Raw genomic sequence first — 18,496 nt, forward strand, 5'->3', positions numbered from 1 at the left:
GCTGAGGAAACGTGAGTGGACACAGTTCGAAGCGTCCACAGACCTTGTTGGACCAGTGCTCCCACTGTCCCTGCTCGTTGACGACAAACTCGAAGATTGTCTGGTCGTCCTGGGTGAGCGGCAGGTCCAGAGACGAGCTGTGGTCCTGGAGACAAACAAACCACAGCCTTTAACCCGGCGTTTACGACATTCTTACAGCAACAACGTTATTTCATTGAGTGAAAAATGTGTGAACGCACCAATAATGTCTCTCAACCTCAGTTAGCTAATCACCATTAGAGCGTAATATATCTAAAGTTTGTCCAGCAGGTGGTGCTGGAGGACAGGATTTGTAACAGTCTACGAACCTTCAGGAAGGCCTCCATCTTAGCTCGGTCGTCCAGCTCCAGCAGAGCGCCAAGAGACCACATGACCGCAAACACAAACAGGCGACCCACGTCGCCATGGCAACTCTGTTTCTCTTCTGCTGCAGGAAGCAAACCCTGAAAACATCAAAAAAATAAAATATTCACGTCTTAGTGACATGAAACAGAACCTTACGATCTCTTTGTTTTTGCAGATGTTAGCAGATGTTAATGGGTGTTACACAAGTTACACGTTACACAAGTTACGCGCGGTACATACGTAACATGTGGTACACGCGTTACACTCAGTACACGCATTACACACTTTACACACGGTACACGCCTTAAATACGTTACATGCACTACACCGGGTACTCACGGTACACGCGTTACACATGGTACACTCTTTACATACGGTACATTCTTTAAACGCAGTACACGCTTTACACGCGGTGCACACGTTAAGTTATGTTAGCGGGTGTTAGCAGATGTTCGCGGATGTTTGTAAATTTTGTGGGTTCTTGTAAAAACTCATTCTCATGTGTACAGACGGTCAGAGAAGATGAGAACTATGGTTTTTGTAACTTTAGTTCATCCGTATCCATACGGACAGAAGACGTTTATTATTTAACTTTTGCGACAATGTTTGGTGAGGAACATCGCAGAAATGTCTCCTCAGGTGTTGATGTCATACCTGCAGCAGGTCAATGGTCTGTCTGATGTACATACACTCCAACACCTGCATCTTTGGAGACACTGCAGTGAAGACAAAGTCCAACAGGTCCTGTTGGTGGGACAGACAAAGACATCAGCGAGCAGCAGCCAATCAAATCATTCCATTACCCTCAAACACTACAACGTGTAAATACGATCTCGGACCAGTTCCTTTCTCCAAGTTTCCTTTGTTTTTGTCAGACAATTGAACTCTTTGCTTTAAAGTCGGTCAGGATGGACACTGTCTAAGATGATGTCTGTCTCCAGGATTCTGTCTCCATCCTCACTTGGTAGCAGGAGTCAAAACAGCGTCTCAGGGCGTCAGCCTGTTGTTCTGGTAGTTTTTGTAGCCAGGCCTGAAGGACGGGGCTCCAGCCGAGCACCGACGAGCTCATGAACACCATCCCATTCCTGGACACTGTGGCCGGGGACGCGTTGTCAATGTTGTGGGCCTCAAACACGATCTGAGGACAGAAGACAGGAGACACGAGACACAAGTCTTCACATTACAACTTCTACATGAAATTGTTTACACCAAGGTTAGCGGGTAAATTAAAAAAAAGAAGTGTGACACTCATGTTAGCCAGTGTTAGCTGGTGTTAGTAGGTGTTAGCAGGTGTTAGCAGATGTTAGCAATTGTTAGCAGGTGTGGTCACCTTGCAGCATGGAGCCATTGGGATTCGATCTCCGTTGGCCAGCGTCAGAGTTTTGTTGTCGTCCAGAACTGAGTTGAGATTCTCAATCCAGATGGCATCAACTGGACCGTCCAGTACAATCCAGATGTTCTCCCCCTGACACACACACAGACATTACACCTCTGTGGAGCAGCTGATGGAGGAGCTCCATCCCTCTGAATCTGAGCATTCCTCCACCTTCTTGGCCTTGAGAGTCTTCCTCCACAGTGTGGAGAAGACGCCGTCAGTCCAGTCGTTGGTGGTGACGTCCAGCATGCCAAACATCTGCGAGGCTGTGATGGCTTTCGGGTTCATCCGCATCTCTCTGTGGGCGGTGCCACACTCGGTCATGGCCTTCATCAGTGTGTGGATGCAGGTGGTTTTACCTGCTCCACTGGGACCCAACATCATCATACCTGCAACACAACGTCATAACTGTCCAGACACCAGAGCTGGACCCGCTGCTTCACTCTTGGTCTTCATGAACGCTAATGCTAATGCTAAAACCATAGACACAGATGTATCTTGGACTAGACATTGTCAGCAATACTAGTTCAAATTGAAAATGGAAATATAGAAAAGTTTGTGCAAGTGGCAAAAAGAACGCCCCTCAACTCCTTCAGGTTCTGTCTGCAGTGATCGTGTTTCCTACCATGTCGGACTCTTTGTGTCTCGTAGAGCTGAACCAGTTTGAGGATCCAGTGAGGATGAGGAATCAGAGACGCCTGCTGAGCCTGAGCCACGATGGACGACTCCAGGTCGGGATACCCGGCCTTATCCAAGACTACGGAGGAAGAGGAAGAACTCAAAACAATAGCGACTGGATCACTTCGCGGTTAAATTCAGAACCGAAACTTACCAATTCCAGGAAAGAGATCATTGATCAGACTCATAAACAGAGGTTCATCCTCATCCACCTGCAGACACAATCAACGTCAGATTATACTGCAAGGACCCTGCATCCGCCACCCTGCCAGCAGGTGGTGCTATGACTCAATATTAATGTGTGGATGTGTTTTGGTCGGGTCCCGTATCTCACGTATGAAGTTTTGAGCTGATCGGTCAATCATCATCTTTGACATGTGGTTTTTATGTTGGTACGATTAATGCACTCACACAAGTTCATTCATTCACCAAATGATGAATGCTAAAATCAAAATGGCCGACTTCCTGTTGAGTTGAGGCCATGGTGGCCAGAGACTTTGGTTGGTCTTGGGCTGTTGGCTGATGTTTCCACCAAATTTCATGAATTTTGGTGTGACGCAGTTTCGTGTAGGGTTTCATGTTAGGGGGCGTTTCCCTTTTTATAATAAAATTTTTCACTGGTTCTGATTCACGTGCCAATTTTCATCCGTTTTCGCCAACGATAAGTTACTCAAAAATGTATTTCCTGCGGAAGGAAAGGTGAATAATTCCCTGAAACGTTTCTGAGTATGAAGCCAAATCAAGATGGCAGCACAAGGCAGCGACGACGTGGACTACAGAGGGCGCCCCCTGGTGGTTACTGTAAGTGAACCGTATTTAGTTCAGTTAAACGACAGCACGCACCAGTTTGGAGAGGTTCATGTCTCTCAGGACCCTCATCACCACGGTCTTCTCTGGTTCTAATGGGTTTGCTCTCTTCACGGCACCCAGTGTCCTCAAAACCGACAAAATGTTCCTCAGACCAAAGTCATAATGGACCTGGAGTGAAGACAGAACATCATCATGATCATCATCATAACGTAAAACATCTAAACTGAGCTCAGAACCGGGGTCCCAATGTGTACTGACCTGCTTGGACAGCTGCTCCTCACACAGTCTGTAGAGCGTGTAGAACTTCCTGCTGAGAACACGGTTGTCACGGAAACCTGCACTGGCCAGTTTGACCCTGATGATGATGGCGCGGTCCGGTACCATCATGGCCACTGAGCGGAACTGAATCTTCAGGTTCTCAGGCAGCTCCTGGCGCCCGGCGTATCCGGGGTTCTGGAGGACCAAGATGTTACTGGTGAAATCTGGACACGTGGTTTCATATCAGATCTGAGATCTGAGACCGTGAAGCAGAACCCGGCTGTTGATGTTTAGTTACCATGGTGAGGAAGATGCCAAATTCCGGGGCCATTTCGACCACGTCGCCGTCAGTGAAGATGAACTGTTTCTTCTGGTTCTTCTTGCACTGCAGGACGATGTAGATCTGCTGAGCAGCCACTGACAGCACCGGCAGCTCGATGCGGTTGAACTCGTCAAAGCAGCCCCAGGCCCCAGACTGAGCCAGACCTGCAGAGACACCAAGACCACAACCTGAAGACATGTTCATGTCCCAGGAGACCGACTGGTGTTTCTTCACACAAGCGTCAAGCTGAATCTTCATTAAGAGTTCAGTGGTGATATCTGAGGAAACCACTCACTCTCCCACACCAAACCCCACAGAGAAAACCAGTGATTTTAAGTGGATCAACAACACACAGGAGTTGTTGATCCACTGCTGCCTCCATCACTAAGTTCTAATGTCTGATTTTGTCACTTCAGTGTTTGAAATCCTGCATTTATATTGATCTCAGTGACACAAAGTGACCACATGAGGCAGCAGAGCACCAGCAGCTCCTGTGTCTCCGCAGCTAATGAGGTTTGGTGTGGGAGAGTGAGTGGTTTACAAAAGTCTGTTTGACAGTGAGACAAAGGTCAGGTCAAGGTCAAGGTCAAATTTATTTATAAAGCACATTAACAACAACCATCGCTGTCCAAAGTGCTGTACACTGGCAAATACAAATACAAATACAAAATGTCAACAAAGTTAAAATACATAGTTAAATTACAAACAATAGCAATAACAATAACTACAAAATAAAAATAAAATCCTGCTCAGCTTGTGCTGATGGCCCTTGTAAACAAATGGGTCTTCAAAAGAGATTTAAAACAAAGACGTGATCATGTGACGTAGAGCTCAGAGACTCAAACCATGGATGTATTATAAGAACTGGATAGAGCACTGCCCCTCTGGTTCTGTTCCTTCCTATGGAGTTGCTCACCCAGCGCATATGCCAAAAAAGTTTTCTGACTTTTATTTCCGGGTTGTGTAGAGCATGAGCATGTAGTAGTTATTCACATTTCTCATAAAGTTTTCACATCGTATGCTTCCCTGACAGTAGCGCCGTTCCCGAGACGCCACATGACCGCGCTTTGCTGTGCTCGTACACAGCTGTGTTTTTTTTTTTTTTTTTTAAATTGTCTTCAAGGCAGAGGAGTGGTGCTCTATCCAGTTCTTATAATACATCCATGACTTAAACTGACACAGATTTTGTTTTCAACAGCAGGGGGCTCTCCAATCACTCAGTCAGTACTAAATATATGTCAGCAACCCTTCTTCAAAAAAACTGTACTGCCCCCCCCCACACACACACCTTTGTAAATGCGTCCCAGTCCTCTGTAGTCCATCTGGTCTGAACAGTTGAAAACCACCACATATTTGCCTAGACAGCGACCCATGTCCTTAGTGGTCTCTGTCTTACCTGGGACACACACACACATACACACTGAATGAAAGTGACGTCCCACAGGTCAGTGAGAACCTTCAGTGTCTCAGTGTTACCTGTTCCTGCAGGACCAGCTGGAGCTCCACCCATACTCATCCCCAGAGCCTGGGACAAAGTGATGTAACACCTGGACACACACACAGACACACACACACACACACACACACAAGGTTCACAGTGAACGGCTCATTCACAGAGAGGTGTCAGTGGGCGCGTCCTGTACCTGTCAGTCAGCGGCGTGATGACGAGTCGGTCGGTGCAGCCCAGGTACTCGTTACAGTAGCTGAACTCCACGTCGGTGATCTGGATCACGCATCTGTCCGACTCGTCCAGGAAGTAAAACCTGGACTGTTTCTGCCACTCGAAGTCTGACGGCGAGCGCACGTTCACACGCACCTGAACAAACATCAGCTGTGAGTGCCCCCTGCTGCTGAGTGACAGGTGGGCTTCACTCTCAGTGAACACAAAATGGCTCTCACGCTCCCACACCAAGGTCCAGAGAGAAAATGAGTGATTTTAGCTGCGGGGACACAGGAGCTGCTGGTCCTCTGCTGCCTCGTGTGGTCACTTTGTGTCACTGAGGTCAATCTGAATGTTGGATTTCAAACGCGGAAGTGACAAAATCAGGCATTAGAACTTGGTGATGGAAGCAGTAGTGGATCAACAACTCCGGAAAATCACTGGTTTTCTCTGTGGGCTTTGGTGTGGGAGAGTGAGTGGGTTATTAACCCTCACAGTGAGATAAAGACGTGAACGTGTGACGTCGATATTGTCAGCAGCAGGGGGCGCTCACAGAGCACTCACCAGCTCCTCAAAGATGTCCCTCTGGTGGACGTGGATGGTGATCAGTGTCTCGTACTTGGTCCTCTCCATCTTACTCAGCTCCCTCGTTGTCATGTCGATCAGCTCGTTAAGAAGGTCCAGGAACCTCTGATTGGTCGTGTGCATGATCTGTCAGCCAATCAGACGACAGGTCATGGTTCTCCCTCTGCCGTCGCTTTTACAGTTATTAATTAAAAGTAAATTCATCAAGTAAAAGCACCTTCTTGTCAGACTTGCTGTGGACGAGTGCGTCCTCCGCGTCCCTGGTCCAGATCATCTGGATTCCCAGTAGCCCGACCTGAGCGGGGAACGCCACCTGGATCTCCAGCAGTTTCATCTCCGGGTCGCTGACGGCAACGCTCGCCTGACGGATGATGCCGTGCAGTGTCTGCCTGACGCCGGCGAGCAGCTGCCCGAGCCACACCTCCACGTTTCCCTGAGGACACAAGACTGGCAGCTGAAGACACATGGACTCAAACACTCGTAGTGAGAGCTGAGACCAGGTTTCACCTGTGCCAAGACGGGACAGCTCAGGTCCACACACTCTCCCTCCTGGGACTGAAACCTGACAATCTGGTCGTAGATTTTCTCGTCAAAAACAACTTTGTCTACGTTGTCGAAGAGACTGAGCAAGTGAGTCTGAGGACACACACACACACACACACACAAACACAGACACACGCACATCAGTCTTGAAGCACAGGCATGGTGAGAAACCTGGTTCAGAGGTAAAGGTGAGGTCAGAGGTCACCTGGATGGTGTGTGAGTCTGACGCCTGACCCAGAATCTCCAGCAGGGCGGGGTCAGACACGAAGAAGAAGCGCGGGAACACCAGGCGTTTCTTCTCCAGGTAACCGGACAGAGACTTCTGACAGAGCTCCAGCTGCTCCAGGAGACACGGCAGCACCTGCACACAGAACACGTTAACGCTAGGAAAACAGCAACGTTTGCTTAGAGGCACGCGGGCAGCAGCACCTGACTCAGCGTCTCGTCTCCCACGCAGCACTGCACCATGTTGGGAAGCTCGTGGGCTCGCTGCATGATCCTCTGCCACGACTTATCCATGTTCTGGAAACGTTTGGCCTCCTGAACGAGACGAGACAAAGTCACGTCAGAGGAGGATCAAAGGGACAGTTCAACCCACCTCAGACAACCATGGCTTCTCTAACAGGTGAACTCAGGGCCGGCTCTTGGCATAGGCGATATAGGCGGTCGCCTAGAGCGCCATCTGCTGGGGGGGGGGGCACCGGAGAGCAATCTCGCGGGGGGCACCGGAGAGCAATCTTGCCTAGGGCACAAAATTAGGTAGAGCCGGCCCTGGGTGAACTTATCTCGTTTCGGCCAAGTTTTTGTTCAAGACCACAAGCATGTCCACGTGTGGAGTCTGTTCAGAGGACGGGTGCAGGATCCTGACTGGGTGTCTTCACTTTATGATGTTTATTTGACTAGGCGATGTAATAACTTATAACTAACTAATAACAAAATGCAGTTAACAAATACACATGTAAATCCCCAAAGACCCGCCCCCCAACATTTCTTTTTTTTCTCAAATTTTTTTTTCGAGGTTAGCCATGTTGAAAAAAAATCCCATCCCTAATTTTAGCCACTTTAACAAAAGACTCATCAAATCTACGTCACATGATCACAAACCACTCACTCTCCCACACCAAAGTCCAGAGAGAAAATTTGTGATTTTAGCTGCTGGTCCTCTGCTGCCTTGTGTGGTTACTTTTTTGTCACTGAAGTGACAAAATCAGACATTAGAACTCAGTGATGGCGGCAGCAGTGTGCGTGTGTGTGATGTTAAAATCACTGGTTTTCTCTGTGGACGTTGGTGTGAGAGATTGAGTGAGTTTACAGAGTGACACAAACTTGTGAATGTGTTTTGCTAGCACGTAGCCATGGTGATGATGTCACAGGCTGTTTGTTGTGACCTGCGGCAGCTGCTTGGCGATATCTCCACCCACAAACACCGCCTCCAGGTAGATCCACAGGTTCTGCACCGACAGCCACTTCTCGATGATCTCGGACGTGTTGGACAGTTTCTGGACCCATAGCTGCACAGACGGTTTGAACGGAGCATTGTACCTGCAGCAGGAGGACGGGGACGGATGTTCATCTGTTCATTCTTCCACGTGTTTAGTCATCCGCTCATCGCTCTCTGTACCTGTTGCTCAGCAGTGACGTCAGCACCATCAGACTGTCCTCCATCATGGAGATCTTCTCCACCATGTCGGCTCCTCTCAGCAGCAGTTCCCCTCGGGTCCTGAAGGTGGCGAAGCTGAGTGTGTGGCCGCTCCACTCAGCGACGACGTCCTTCAGCTTGGCCTCGATGTCGCACTCTTTCACGGCGCTGATGCAAACATCCTGGAGAAGGCGGGAAATTAGTCAAATGATTGTTAAGTTGCATCGTACTGCACAAAAAACAGGGACTCTCACATGCTAATAGTTAGCTAACAGTTAGCAAGACATCGGGAGAATAACAATGCTAATTGGCTTTTTGCTGAACTTTGACAGCAACTCATATCTTAGCAGTGATCGTACGGAATCTGATTACGTGTCAGATTTTCATCGCATTTATTTACATTTAGATCAGTCGTGTTTTTGAGAGACTGAACTTGAACTGATTGGGTGTGCGTGGCACATTGAAAGTGGGCAGGACGAATGAATGAGTGAAAAAAATTGGGTTTCCATTAAGGTAGCTAATGCTAATGCTACTTGTTTCCTGTTTAAAAGTTCATGTTTACACAAATACGAGGTTTCTCCACGTACATGTTCCAGACATTTTTAAATAAGTTCAACTTGGAAGTAGGAACCTCGGGGCAACGTCGTGACAAACAAAACAACAAGTACAAAGTTTAATGTCAAAATCAACAAAGTGAGCTGGTGATGAAGATGAAACGACCTCCACGTCCTCTTTGTTCTTCAGCAGCGGAGCCTCCATGATGTTCCTGAGACAGAAGCTCTCTGAGGCCACCTGCAGGCTGTGTCCGGTCAGCTCGCTGAGACGAGTCCAGTGTCGTGGTAACATCGCCTGCTCAACACACGACAGGAAGTTCACCACTGTCTCTGTTTCAGTGCTGACAGATCATAATAATGCAGCGAGTGTTTCAGTCCGACCTTGTTCGCCATCATGTGGAGCAGCGGACATGACTCTGCGAAGTCATCGATGGTCTTCTTCAGATCCCTGAACGCCTGCCACTCCTTCAACGCCTTCGGAAGCTTCCGGATCCTGAAGAGTGTCAGAGAGAAGCTCAGTGACTCACTGAGCTTCACTCATGAGTCGTCAGGTCCTCGCTGTCCACGCACCTGCTCTGGAAGTCCTGCAGCTCTGCGCTGATCTTGTCGACATTGAGGTCGGCCCACAGCACGTCGTAGTAACCGCCGACGCTGTCGATGACTGAGTTGTATAAAGTGTAGAGTTTGGACAGAAGAGAGAGTTCCCTCTTGATTCTCTGCAGTTCAGGATACTCTGCAGAGAAGAAGACCAGGGCAATGAAGGAGGAGGAAGAGGAGGGATGGGTGAGTCAACTGGTCACACACGCACACACACGTACCATTAACAGGAAGTCCAAACAGCTCCTCTCCTCCAGAGCAGGTGATGAACTTCCTCCACAGCTGATCAAACTCTGCCTGAAAACTCTGCAGACGCTCGCTGGCTTCAGCTGGAGCCACGCCCTCCACACCAGGACCCCTACACACACACACACACACACACACGCATGCACATTTACAGGCAAACAAGACAAGAAAAACAGTAATAACATGAATCTGAATGTTGATTTATTCACCTTGTAAATCACTCACTCTCCCACACCAAACCCCATAGAGAAAATCAGTGATTTTAACATCACAATCAGGAGTTGTTGATCCACTGCTGCCTCCATCACTAAGTTCAAGGGTCTTATTTTGTCACTTCGGCATTTAAATCCTTTGTTTAGATTGACGTCAGTGACACAAGTGGCCACACGAGGCAGCAGAGGACCAGCAGCTTCTGTGTCCCCGCCGGCTAAAATCACTGATTTTCTTAAGGTTTGGTGTGGGAGAGTTGTGTTTTTCCTCGACAGTGAGCCTCTGTGTCTCAGCAGCAGGGGGCGCTCACAGCACAGTCACGTACGTGTGTGTGTGTGTGTGTGTGTGTGTGTGTGTACCTGTGGTTGTACTTTTCACAGAAGTTGTGAACGTTGCTCTGGAAGCTCTTCACTGCACACAGCAGATCTGCCTTCATGCTGGGCTGGATTTCCACCAGAGTGTTCTGGTTCTGCACCACCTGGATCACACACACACACACACACACACACACACAGTGTACTCCTGTCCCTGTATACATCCTCGTCTAGGTTGTACACTCCGCTCATTCTCACCAGGGCGCTGAGGTTCTTCCAGGCGTACGTCAGGCCATCGATGCGCTCTGTGTTCCCGTCGTTGAAGAGCAGCTCGTGTTTGTTGAGCAGAGCGAAGGATTCTTCCACCGGGCCGATGGTGGCGTCGAGACGAAGCTCTGCCTCCCGAACCTCAGACGAGAAACTTTCAGCTTAATTAAGGGAATTCATTCATTCATTCATACATTATTCAAGGATTTATTAAGTACTGAATAAGCAGAACTTCCATTATTAAGCATTTAATAACGTTTATAAACCTTTAATAACGTTTTTTTAACATTTAATAATGGGATATGAATATGAAATAAATTAATAAATGAAATAAATAAATACATTTATGAATGAATGATTGCACGACACTGATGAAGAGATTTAAATGTGGGTGGACAATGCGATTTGTAGGTGGAAAGTTCCTCACCTCCCTGAGCGCTGCCATGGCGCCTCGGACGTCCTCCAGGTCTGTGATTGGACGCTGCAGGCGCTTGGTCAGCCCGTCCATGAACGAAAAGACGGCGCCCATGTCAGCGGACGCGCGGCGGTGCAGAGCTGCGCCGTACGCTCGCTTCCACAGGCGACACTCGTGAGTGAGCGCCACCTTCAGCTCGTCGGTGTCAAAGAGGAGCGGGCCGACCGTGTAAGAAGCCGGCAGCTCCGAAATCTGCACCTCCAGCTTCTGCAGCAAAGCATCATGGGAGGAAAGGGGAGAAAACAAAGTCAGTTTACTTTCATCGACAGGATTTTACTTTGAAAAACAGATTTTAGCCACTTATATATCATAAACATAAAATCTACATCAGTTTAATGTCTTTAAGAACACGTTCACGTCTTTATCTCAGTATGAGACACACTTTTATAAACCACTCACTCTCCCACACCAAAGCCCAGAGAGAAAATCAGTGATTTTAGCTACGGGGACACAGGAGCTGCTGGTCCTCTGCTGCCTCGTGTGGTCACTTTGTGTCACTGAGGTCAAACTGAACAAAGGATTTTAAATGCCAAGTTTTACAAAATCAGACATTTGAAGTTAGTGATGGAGGCAGCAGTGGATCAACAACTGCTGTGTGTGAGACGTTAAAATCACTGATTTCCTCTATGAGGTTTGGTGTGGGAGAGTGAGTGGTTTACAAGGTCACACACACATACACACACTCACAGAGTAGAAGCAGATCTGGAAGCTGAACTCTGTCACCGAAGGTTCACTCTGCAGGAAGTCCTGAACCTGCTGCTCTGGCTCCTAAACACAGGAACACAACACATGACACTCCACCACTAGGGGGCTCTCTCTCTCTCTCTCTCTCTCTCTCTCTCTCTCTCTCTCTCTCCCTCACACACACACACACACACTGACCTGGTTCCACAGTGTTGAGAAATCAGGAAGTCCACTGAGCGTCTCAGAAGCCTGAACTCTGAGAGAGGACATGATGGAGCTGAGCTGGATCACCAACCTGATGACAACATGAATTCACTCACTCACTCACTCATCTGTGAGTGACTGCACATGAACACAAGTCAGCACTGTAACCAGAACCATTTTAACCAAACATTTAAACAAGTTTATTCAGCTTAACTAAGGAAATTCATTCATTCATACATTATTCAATGATTTTTTTAAGTACTGAATAGCAGAACTTCAATTATTAAGCATTTATTAACCTTTAATAACGTTTAGTAACCTTAAATAACATTTATTAACTTGTAATAACGTTTAGTAAGCTTTAATAACATTTATTAACTTTTAATAACGTTTAGTAACCTTTAGTAACCTTAAATAACATTTATTAACTTGTAATAACGTTTCGTAACATTTAATAACAGGATATGAATATAAAATGAATGAATTAATTAATTAATAAATGAGTGAATAAATGAATGAGTGACTTGTTGACGTCTCTGTGTTCAGACACTTGTTTGTCCATTGTCCTCAGAATCACAGGCTTCACCAGGTTTTCATCACCTGCATCACGGACTGTTTGCTCCACCTGAGACACAGAGGACGACTGTCAGCTGTGTGTGTGTGTGTGCGTGTGTGTGTGTGTGTGTGTGTGTGTGTCTGTTTTACCTGCTGTTGTTTGTACTGAAGATGTGTGAACGTCCACAGAGGAACATCTTTGGTTCCAGACAACATAACTGTGACCAATTTATTCACTGTGTTCTAAAACACACACACACACGCATGCACACACACACACACACACAGAAAGAATATTATTTATTTATCTCATTTACGTTTATGATAAATCTGCATCTCTACGTTTATTTACGTTAATTTATTTAATATTACACAATATTCTGATTCACTGTAATCTGATTACACAGTAATCTGACTACAGAGTAATCTGACTACACTGTAATCTGATTACACAGTCCCTGCAGACAGGGGGCACTAAGGCACAGAGACGTACCTGGATGTCGTCCATGCTGGGTCTGAGGACGATGCTGGGGATGGCGAGCTGGACAGAAGCTTTGAAGAGAGGAGGGGGAGAAGCCGGCTGTCCGGCGTGGGGGGTGGAGCCTGTCAGCTGGTAGCTGCTGACGTGGAGTCTCCGCCTCAGAGCGTCGAGAGACGATTTAGTGGCTGAGACGACAAAAACAAGAAAAAAGAGACTAAAGTAACGACTTATGGAGGAGGAGGAGTAAGGGGAGGAGTCTGACCTTTGACCAGGGCTTCAGTGTTACGATAAGAGATTTGACCCATCAGGTTATAGAAGCAACACGGAAGACAAGACTGACATCGAGTCTTCTGTTTAGAGTCTGGTTGACGACACTGGAAGGACTCCTGAGGACAGAGGACAAGAGGACATGAGGACACAAAGACAGAGGATACAAGGACAGAGGACATGAGGACCCAAGGACAAGAAACACATGAACTCTGTTCTCTCCAGTTCAGATTTAACCATCAACACTGACTTTAATAAACTAAGATGTGTGTTTGTGTGTGTGTTTTTAACGTTTGTGTGTGTGTTTATAACATGTGTGTGTGTGTGTGTGTTACCTCTAGATGAACAGCCTCTGTTGACTTCATCTTCTTCTTCAGTTCATCGATCAGCTCAAACACACACTTCTCTACCTGCTGACTCTGCCTGTGAACACACACACACACACACACACACGTCACAGCGCCACCTCCTGATCTTGTGCGTGTGTATTGTGTGCAGAGGATGTGTGTGCGTGGGTTACCAGCTCAGAGTCTCAGACACTCTCTGAAGCTCCGCCTCCGTCTTCAGCAGCAGTTCTTCAGGAGTGACAGCTGCGTGTTGAGGCAGCACCAGCAGGGGGCAGCAGAGCGTGTCGTGCAGCAGCCTCTCGATGCGACACTCGAGCAGATCTGCGGTGCTTTTACAAACGTGCTGCAGCTCCTTCAGAGACTCGTCCACGCTCTGTAAGACTGAAGCACAGGACACAGTCGTCAGGGTTACGATCACATGACTTTACGTCATGCTGCTGCGACACGTACACCGGTCAGTGTGGAGAGCGTTCCACGACAGTGTGGTCAGTCCAGGAGAGAGTGCCACCTCCAGGCCGCTGATGAACGGCTGCAGCACAGGGAGGAGCAGAGGAGGCACGCAGGCCACGGTGGAACTGTAGACATCGAGCATCAGCAGGAGGCTGGAGAAGAGGGGGGGTCAAAGGTCAGACAACACACTCAGAGACACCTACAGCGCGCACACACAAACGTTTATATATGTAAAAAGGTCACCGGCTGTTGAGCATTTTCAGCTGCTCTTCTCTGGTCAACATCTGCTTGATGACGTGAGGAAGAGTCAAACCAAGTCTGATCATCCAGTGACCTTCTGACATGACCTCCAACACCATGGGATCAAGGTTCACACAGATCTGGAAACACATGGATACAATCGCTGATTGTCAGCATGTAAACTCTCTGTCTTTATATACGCTCTCTGTCTTTATATACGCTCTCTGTCTTTATATACACTCTCTGTCTTTATATAAATTCTCTGTCTTCATATACGCTCTCTGTCTTTATATACACTCTCTGTCTTAATATATGCTCTGTCTATATAAACTCTGTCTTTATATACGCTCTGTCTATATACCCTCTCTGTCTTTATATACGCTCTGTCTCTGTCTTTATGTACTCTCTCTGTCTTTATATATGCTCTGACTATATAAACTCTCTGTCTTTATAAACACTCTTTCTTTATATACGCTCTCTGTCTGTCTTTATATAAGCTCACAGTCTTTATATACGCTCACTGTCTTTATATAAACTCTCTGTCTTTATATACGCTCTGTCTTTATATAAACTCTGTCTTTTTATATGCTCTGTCTTTATATACGCTCTGCCTTTATATAAATTCTGTCTTTTTATATGCTCTGTCTCTATATACGCTCTGTCTTTCTTTATACACTCTCTGTCTTTATATACAGTATGCGCTCTGTCTATATAAACTCTCTGTCTTTATATACGCTCTGTCTTTCTTTATATACACTCTCTGTCTTTATATAAACTCTCTGTCTTTATATACTCTCCCTGTCATTATATACACTCTGTCTTTATATAAACTCTCTGTCTTTATATACACTCTCTGTCTTTATATACACTCTCTGTCTTTATATAAACTCACTGTCTTTATATACGCTCTCTGTCTTGATATAAACTCACTGTCTTTATATACACTCTCTGTATTTATATACACTCTCTGTCTTTATACTGTATGCGCTCTGTCTATATAAACTCTCTGTCTTTATATAAGCTCTCTGTCTTTATATACGCTCTCTGTCTTTATATAAACTTTCTGTCTTTATGTATCTTTATATACACTCCCTGTCTTTATATACGCTCTGTCTTAATATACACTCTCTGTCTTATATACACGCTGTGGTTTTTCAGTACCTTGCTGTTGTCCTGTCTGACCAGCAGGGAGGCGCTTAGTAAGGGTGGAACATGCCGTGCCGTCCTCTCCCACTCTTTCAGGTGCAGAACCTCGTACTGCACCAGCGCCAACGCCATCTTGTTGTAGTTGGCGACGGCCGCGGACATCTGTGGTCCCTGGGAGAGAGGCAGACATGTGGGCGGAGTCAGTGAGGTCACACTGAGGTCACATTGTTTGGCGATAACGAACGTCATTGGACGTCGTACCTTGAGTACGTCGAGCTTCTTCTTCAGGATCAACATCGGAGCTTCAATCCTCCTGAAGAGCTGACGACACCACAGGACCCGCCCTGCCATCTGAGAGACAGCTGTCACTCACACTTTAGCCACACCCCCACAGGTGTTGTGACAGGGATGGTGAAGCAGGAACTTTGTGACCTCTGACTTTAACTTGAAGGTCGTAATTACATGGTTATAACTTTAAACAACCACAACCTAGCTGAACAAAAAGCTAACAATGATGTCAAACCCAAATTAAGTGCTAGCTAGTGGTGGCTATAAAAACATAAGCAGCAACACCTCCACATACCAGTGGGGGGGGCAGTACTGTGCTAGCTAGCTAGCATTGTCAAAGACATGACGTAAACTGAACTTGTTATTTTGATGATAAATAAAAACGGTGTGGTTCTAGTACCGGCGGGTGGCAGCGTCCCACAGGTGGACTGTCCCTCTGTCTCTCATATGTCCTCCTCAGCAGATCCAGCTCGCTGCTGTAGCGCTGCAGCAGCAACAGAAAGTAACGCTTCAAGTCCAGACCGCTCGTGGGTCCGGACTCAAACAGCAGCAGCAACTCCATCATCCGCTGAGTCTGAAACAACAAACACTCAGGTGTCACATAATCACTCATGTCCTCCTGTCTGTGGTCTTCTTCTCTTTCTTTTAGTCTCTTCTTCTTGTCTTCTACACCACCTCCTCCCTCATCCTCATTCTTACTCCTTTACCTCCTTTGTCTTATTCCTCCTTTCCCTCTCCTTGTCTTACTCCTACATCTCCTCCTCCATCTTGTCCTTCTCATTCACCTCCTTATTTATAAAGGGATTGAACGGTGTGTGTGTGGAGGTCCTCCAGGAGAACATTGGAACATTTTAAAGTGGTCAGACTGGTGCACAGGCAAAGAGAAGTCCAGGACCTAATGGCATGGAAGCAAGACAATTGAAGTCTGAAGGTCCTCTTTGCTGCAGCCTTCAGTAAAGCTCCTCAAAGGTCTGAAGCAGTGGAGGACTGGGACAATAATTCAGGCCAGGAATTTGAGGCCATTCCAGGCCACCCTCCTCATGCAGACCACCATACCTCTAGTTGTGTATTCTAAAACTATTTGATAGTTAAAAGAAATTTAGGAGTGACCAATAAGTTATCTATTTGAAAATATAATTTTCATTGAAAACCCTGTTGTTGTAATGTTATAGCAATGGGTGAATCCTCAAAAACTCATGAGGACAGCAGCCATAGGATACACAAATGTACACAAATGATGATTGCGCACACAACCCAGAAAGACAGGTGTCTGTGAACACAGCCTATAAAGTTTATATCGTACTATATAGAGCTTGTATATATTATAATGATAGTCAAACTATCATTTATGGTGCAGAATTACAATAAAAAAACTGCCACAAAGCTGCAGTCTAATAGATTAAGAGTAAACAAAAAAGCTAGTTGTATTATGAGTTATTATTTCAGCATGTATAAACTATCCTGTAGTAGCTCAAACATGCAACAAAATCATATTTTTCATTCATCTCTAGGTATTCTGGATTGATTGTCGGGCTGTGTGTGTGTGTGTGTGTGTGTGTGTGTGTGTGAGGAGGGGGCTGGGGCGGCACATGTGACTTCCACTATTGTTGCTTAAGAGGTGATGGAATTAACCCTCTGTGAGACACACAGTCTGCGGTGGTGACGGACGGTGATTGAAGGATAAACGCAATGAAAGCTATAGCGTTTTTGAACATGTCACTTATTTTGCAACATTTCGCTGCGTCTGTGGCAAGGGCTTTCTGTTTTCTGTCCCTCTCTCTCTCTGCTCCACCTTTCCTTTTCTTCTGTCCCTCCATTTCTCTCGACTACTAGAGTGAAGACAGCGGAGCTCATTGATTGTTGTGTGACGCCGACAGGTTGCCGAGCGGCGTCATTACAGTAACTAGATGGATTGATTTGATTGGCCCGGGTGTCCGGTAACTCCAGTCCACTCAGTCCGGTGACTGTTCAAGACAGGCAAGGATGACCATCAGGCCACCGGGAAGTGTCCCGGTGCTCCCGATGGCCAGTCCGCCACTGGTCTGAAGGTCCTCTCTTCAGACATTGTGACCTTTGAAGAGCTCCTCAGCCACCTTCATCCGGCCCACTCTGCCATTAAGGGTCTTCTTTGGATCGCACTCAGACTCGAACCTCCCCCTTTGCCCTTGCCACCATGGGTGACCCTACCAGGAGCTGCACTTCCAGACGGCATCGCTCTCATGTTCATTGGAACGTGCAAGGTTCTCCACCGCGACAAGAGGAGAACGTAAAAACACACACACACAGATGGACGTACAGGGAGAGTCTGATGGAAGCAGGAGTCCAGCAGAGACTGAAGAGACTGGAACAGACTCTGAACCTGGAGCTGGAAGTCTGCGTAGTCACTGTCAAACTAAAAACACAAAAAAACATGTTAGCATTACGACTAACGTGTTAACGTCATGTGACAGTTACATGACTGTCATGTCTGTCACCTCCGTCCTGCGATGGTCCAGGACGTCGTAGGTCTTGGACTTGGTGGCAGAGACGAGTGTCTGGTAGCGGACGTAAATCTTGTCAACGCCCTCAACCTGAAACACAGGTGGACGTCACTCACACTCAGAATGTGCTGAGTCATGTTTGGTTGAAGACGACGATCGGAACAGAAGCGTCACCTTCATGTTTCTCAGAGTGGCCAGACTCTCCAGCGTGGTAGCCATGTCTGCGATCTTCTCCAGACGCCGACAGAAGGCGTCGAACTTCCCGAAGATGCAGTTTTCACTGAGGACCAAACAGGAAGTGAAGTGAGGAAGTAAGGAGGAAGTGAGAGGAAGTGACAGGATGCAAGAGGAAGTGAGAGGACATGAGAGGAAGTCAGAGGAAGTGAGTGGACTTTAGAGGAAGTTAGAGGACGTGAGAGGAAGAGGGAGGAAATGAG

General features: G+C 46.9%; 1 protein-coding gene across 1 annotated transcript in view; it reads right to left on the bottom strand.

The window, feature by feature from the left end:
* dnah5l (dynein, axonemal, heavy chain 5 like) overlaps nt 1-18,496 on the bottom strand; it is a 40,839-nt gene that overhangs the window by 17,007 nt on the left and 5,336 nt on the right. The window contains exons 15-58 of the mRNA XM_058623943.1: nt 18,234-18,339; nt 18,054-18,149; nt 17,876-17,971; nt 15,980-16,153; nt 15,553-15,642; nt 15,307-15,462; nt 14,149-14,285; nt 13,906-14,057; nt 13,629-13,836; nt 13,444-13,531; nt 13,104-13,227; nt 12,854-13,026; nt 12,511-12,603; nt 12,330-12,430; nt 11,800-11,896; nt 11,605-11,685; nt 10,870-11,124; nt 10,434-10,583; nt 10,221-10,339; nt 9,627-9,763; nt 9,379-9,541; nt 9,190-9,301; nt 8,975-9,103; nt 8,237-8,436; nt 8,004-8,157; nt 7,045-7,155; nt 6,821-6,976; nt 6,580-6,708; nt 6,290-6,505; nt 6,052-6,198; nt 5,471-5,643; nt 5,304-5,374; nt 5,116-5,223; nt 3,804-3,991; nt 3,506-3,700; nt 3,281-3,415; nt 2,592-2,649; nt 2,385-2,516; nt 1,931-2,148; nt 1,715-1,849; nt 1,346-1,522; nt 1,039-1,128; nt 348-482; nt 44-145 (exon numbers count right to left, since the gene is read on the bottom strand). Of these exons, the coding sequence (XP_058479926.1) occupies nt 44-145; nt 348-482; nt 1,039-1,128; nt 1,346-1,522; nt 1,715-1,849; nt 1,931-2,148; nt 2,385-2,516; nt 2,592-2,649; nt 3,281-3,415; nt 3,506-3,700; nt 3,804-3,991; nt 5,116-5,223; nt 5,304-5,374; nt 5,471-5,643; nt 6,052-6,198; nt 6,290-6,505; nt 6,580-6,708; nt 6,821-6,976; nt 7,045-7,155; nt 8,004-8,157; nt 8,237-8,436; nt 8,975-9,103; nt 9,190-9,301; nt 9,379-9,541; nt 9,627-9,763; nt 10,221-10,339; nt 10,434-10,583; nt 10,870-11,124; nt 11,605-11,685; nt 11,800-11,896; nt 12,330-12,430; nt 12,511-12,603; nt 12,854-13,026; nt 13,104-13,227; nt 13,444-13,531; nt 13,629-13,836; nt 13,906-14,057; nt 14,149-14,285; nt 15,307-15,462; nt 15,553-15,642; nt 15,980-16,153; nt 17,876-17,971; nt 18,054-18,149; nt 18,234-18,339 (6,067 nt within the window). The remainder of the gene's footprint in view (nt 1-43; nt 146-347; nt 483-1,038; nt 1,129-1,345; nt 1,523-1,714; nt 1,850-1,930; nt 2,149-2,384; nt 2,517-2,591; nt 2,650-3,280; nt 3,416-3,505; nt 3,701-3,803; nt 3,992-5,115; nt 5,224-5,303; nt 5,375-5,470; nt 5,644-6,051; nt 6,199-6,289; nt 6,506-6,579; nt 6,709-6,820; nt 6,977-7,044; nt 7,156-8,003; nt 8,158-8,236; nt 8,437-8,974; nt 9,104-9,189; nt 9,302-9,378; nt 9,542-9,626; nt 9,764-10,220; nt 10,340-10,433; nt 10,584-10,869; nt 11,125-11,604; nt 11,686-11,799; nt 11,897-12,329; nt 12,431-12,510; nt 12,604-12,853; nt 13,027-13,103; nt 13,228-13,443; nt 13,532-13,628; nt 13,837-13,905; nt 14,058-14,148; nt 14,286-15,306; nt 15,463-15,552; nt 15,643-15,979; nt 16,154-17,875; nt 17,972-18,053; nt 18,150-18,233; nt 18,340-18,496) is intronic.

The sequence above is a fragment of the Solea solea genome, chromosome 1, assembly GCF_958295425.1.
Source record: "Solea solea chromosome 1, fSolSol10.1, whole genome shotgun sequence".
NCBI classification, from domain to species: domain Eukaryota; kingdom Metazoa; phylum Chordata; class Actinopteri; order Pleuronectiformes; family Soleidae; genus Solea; species Solea solea.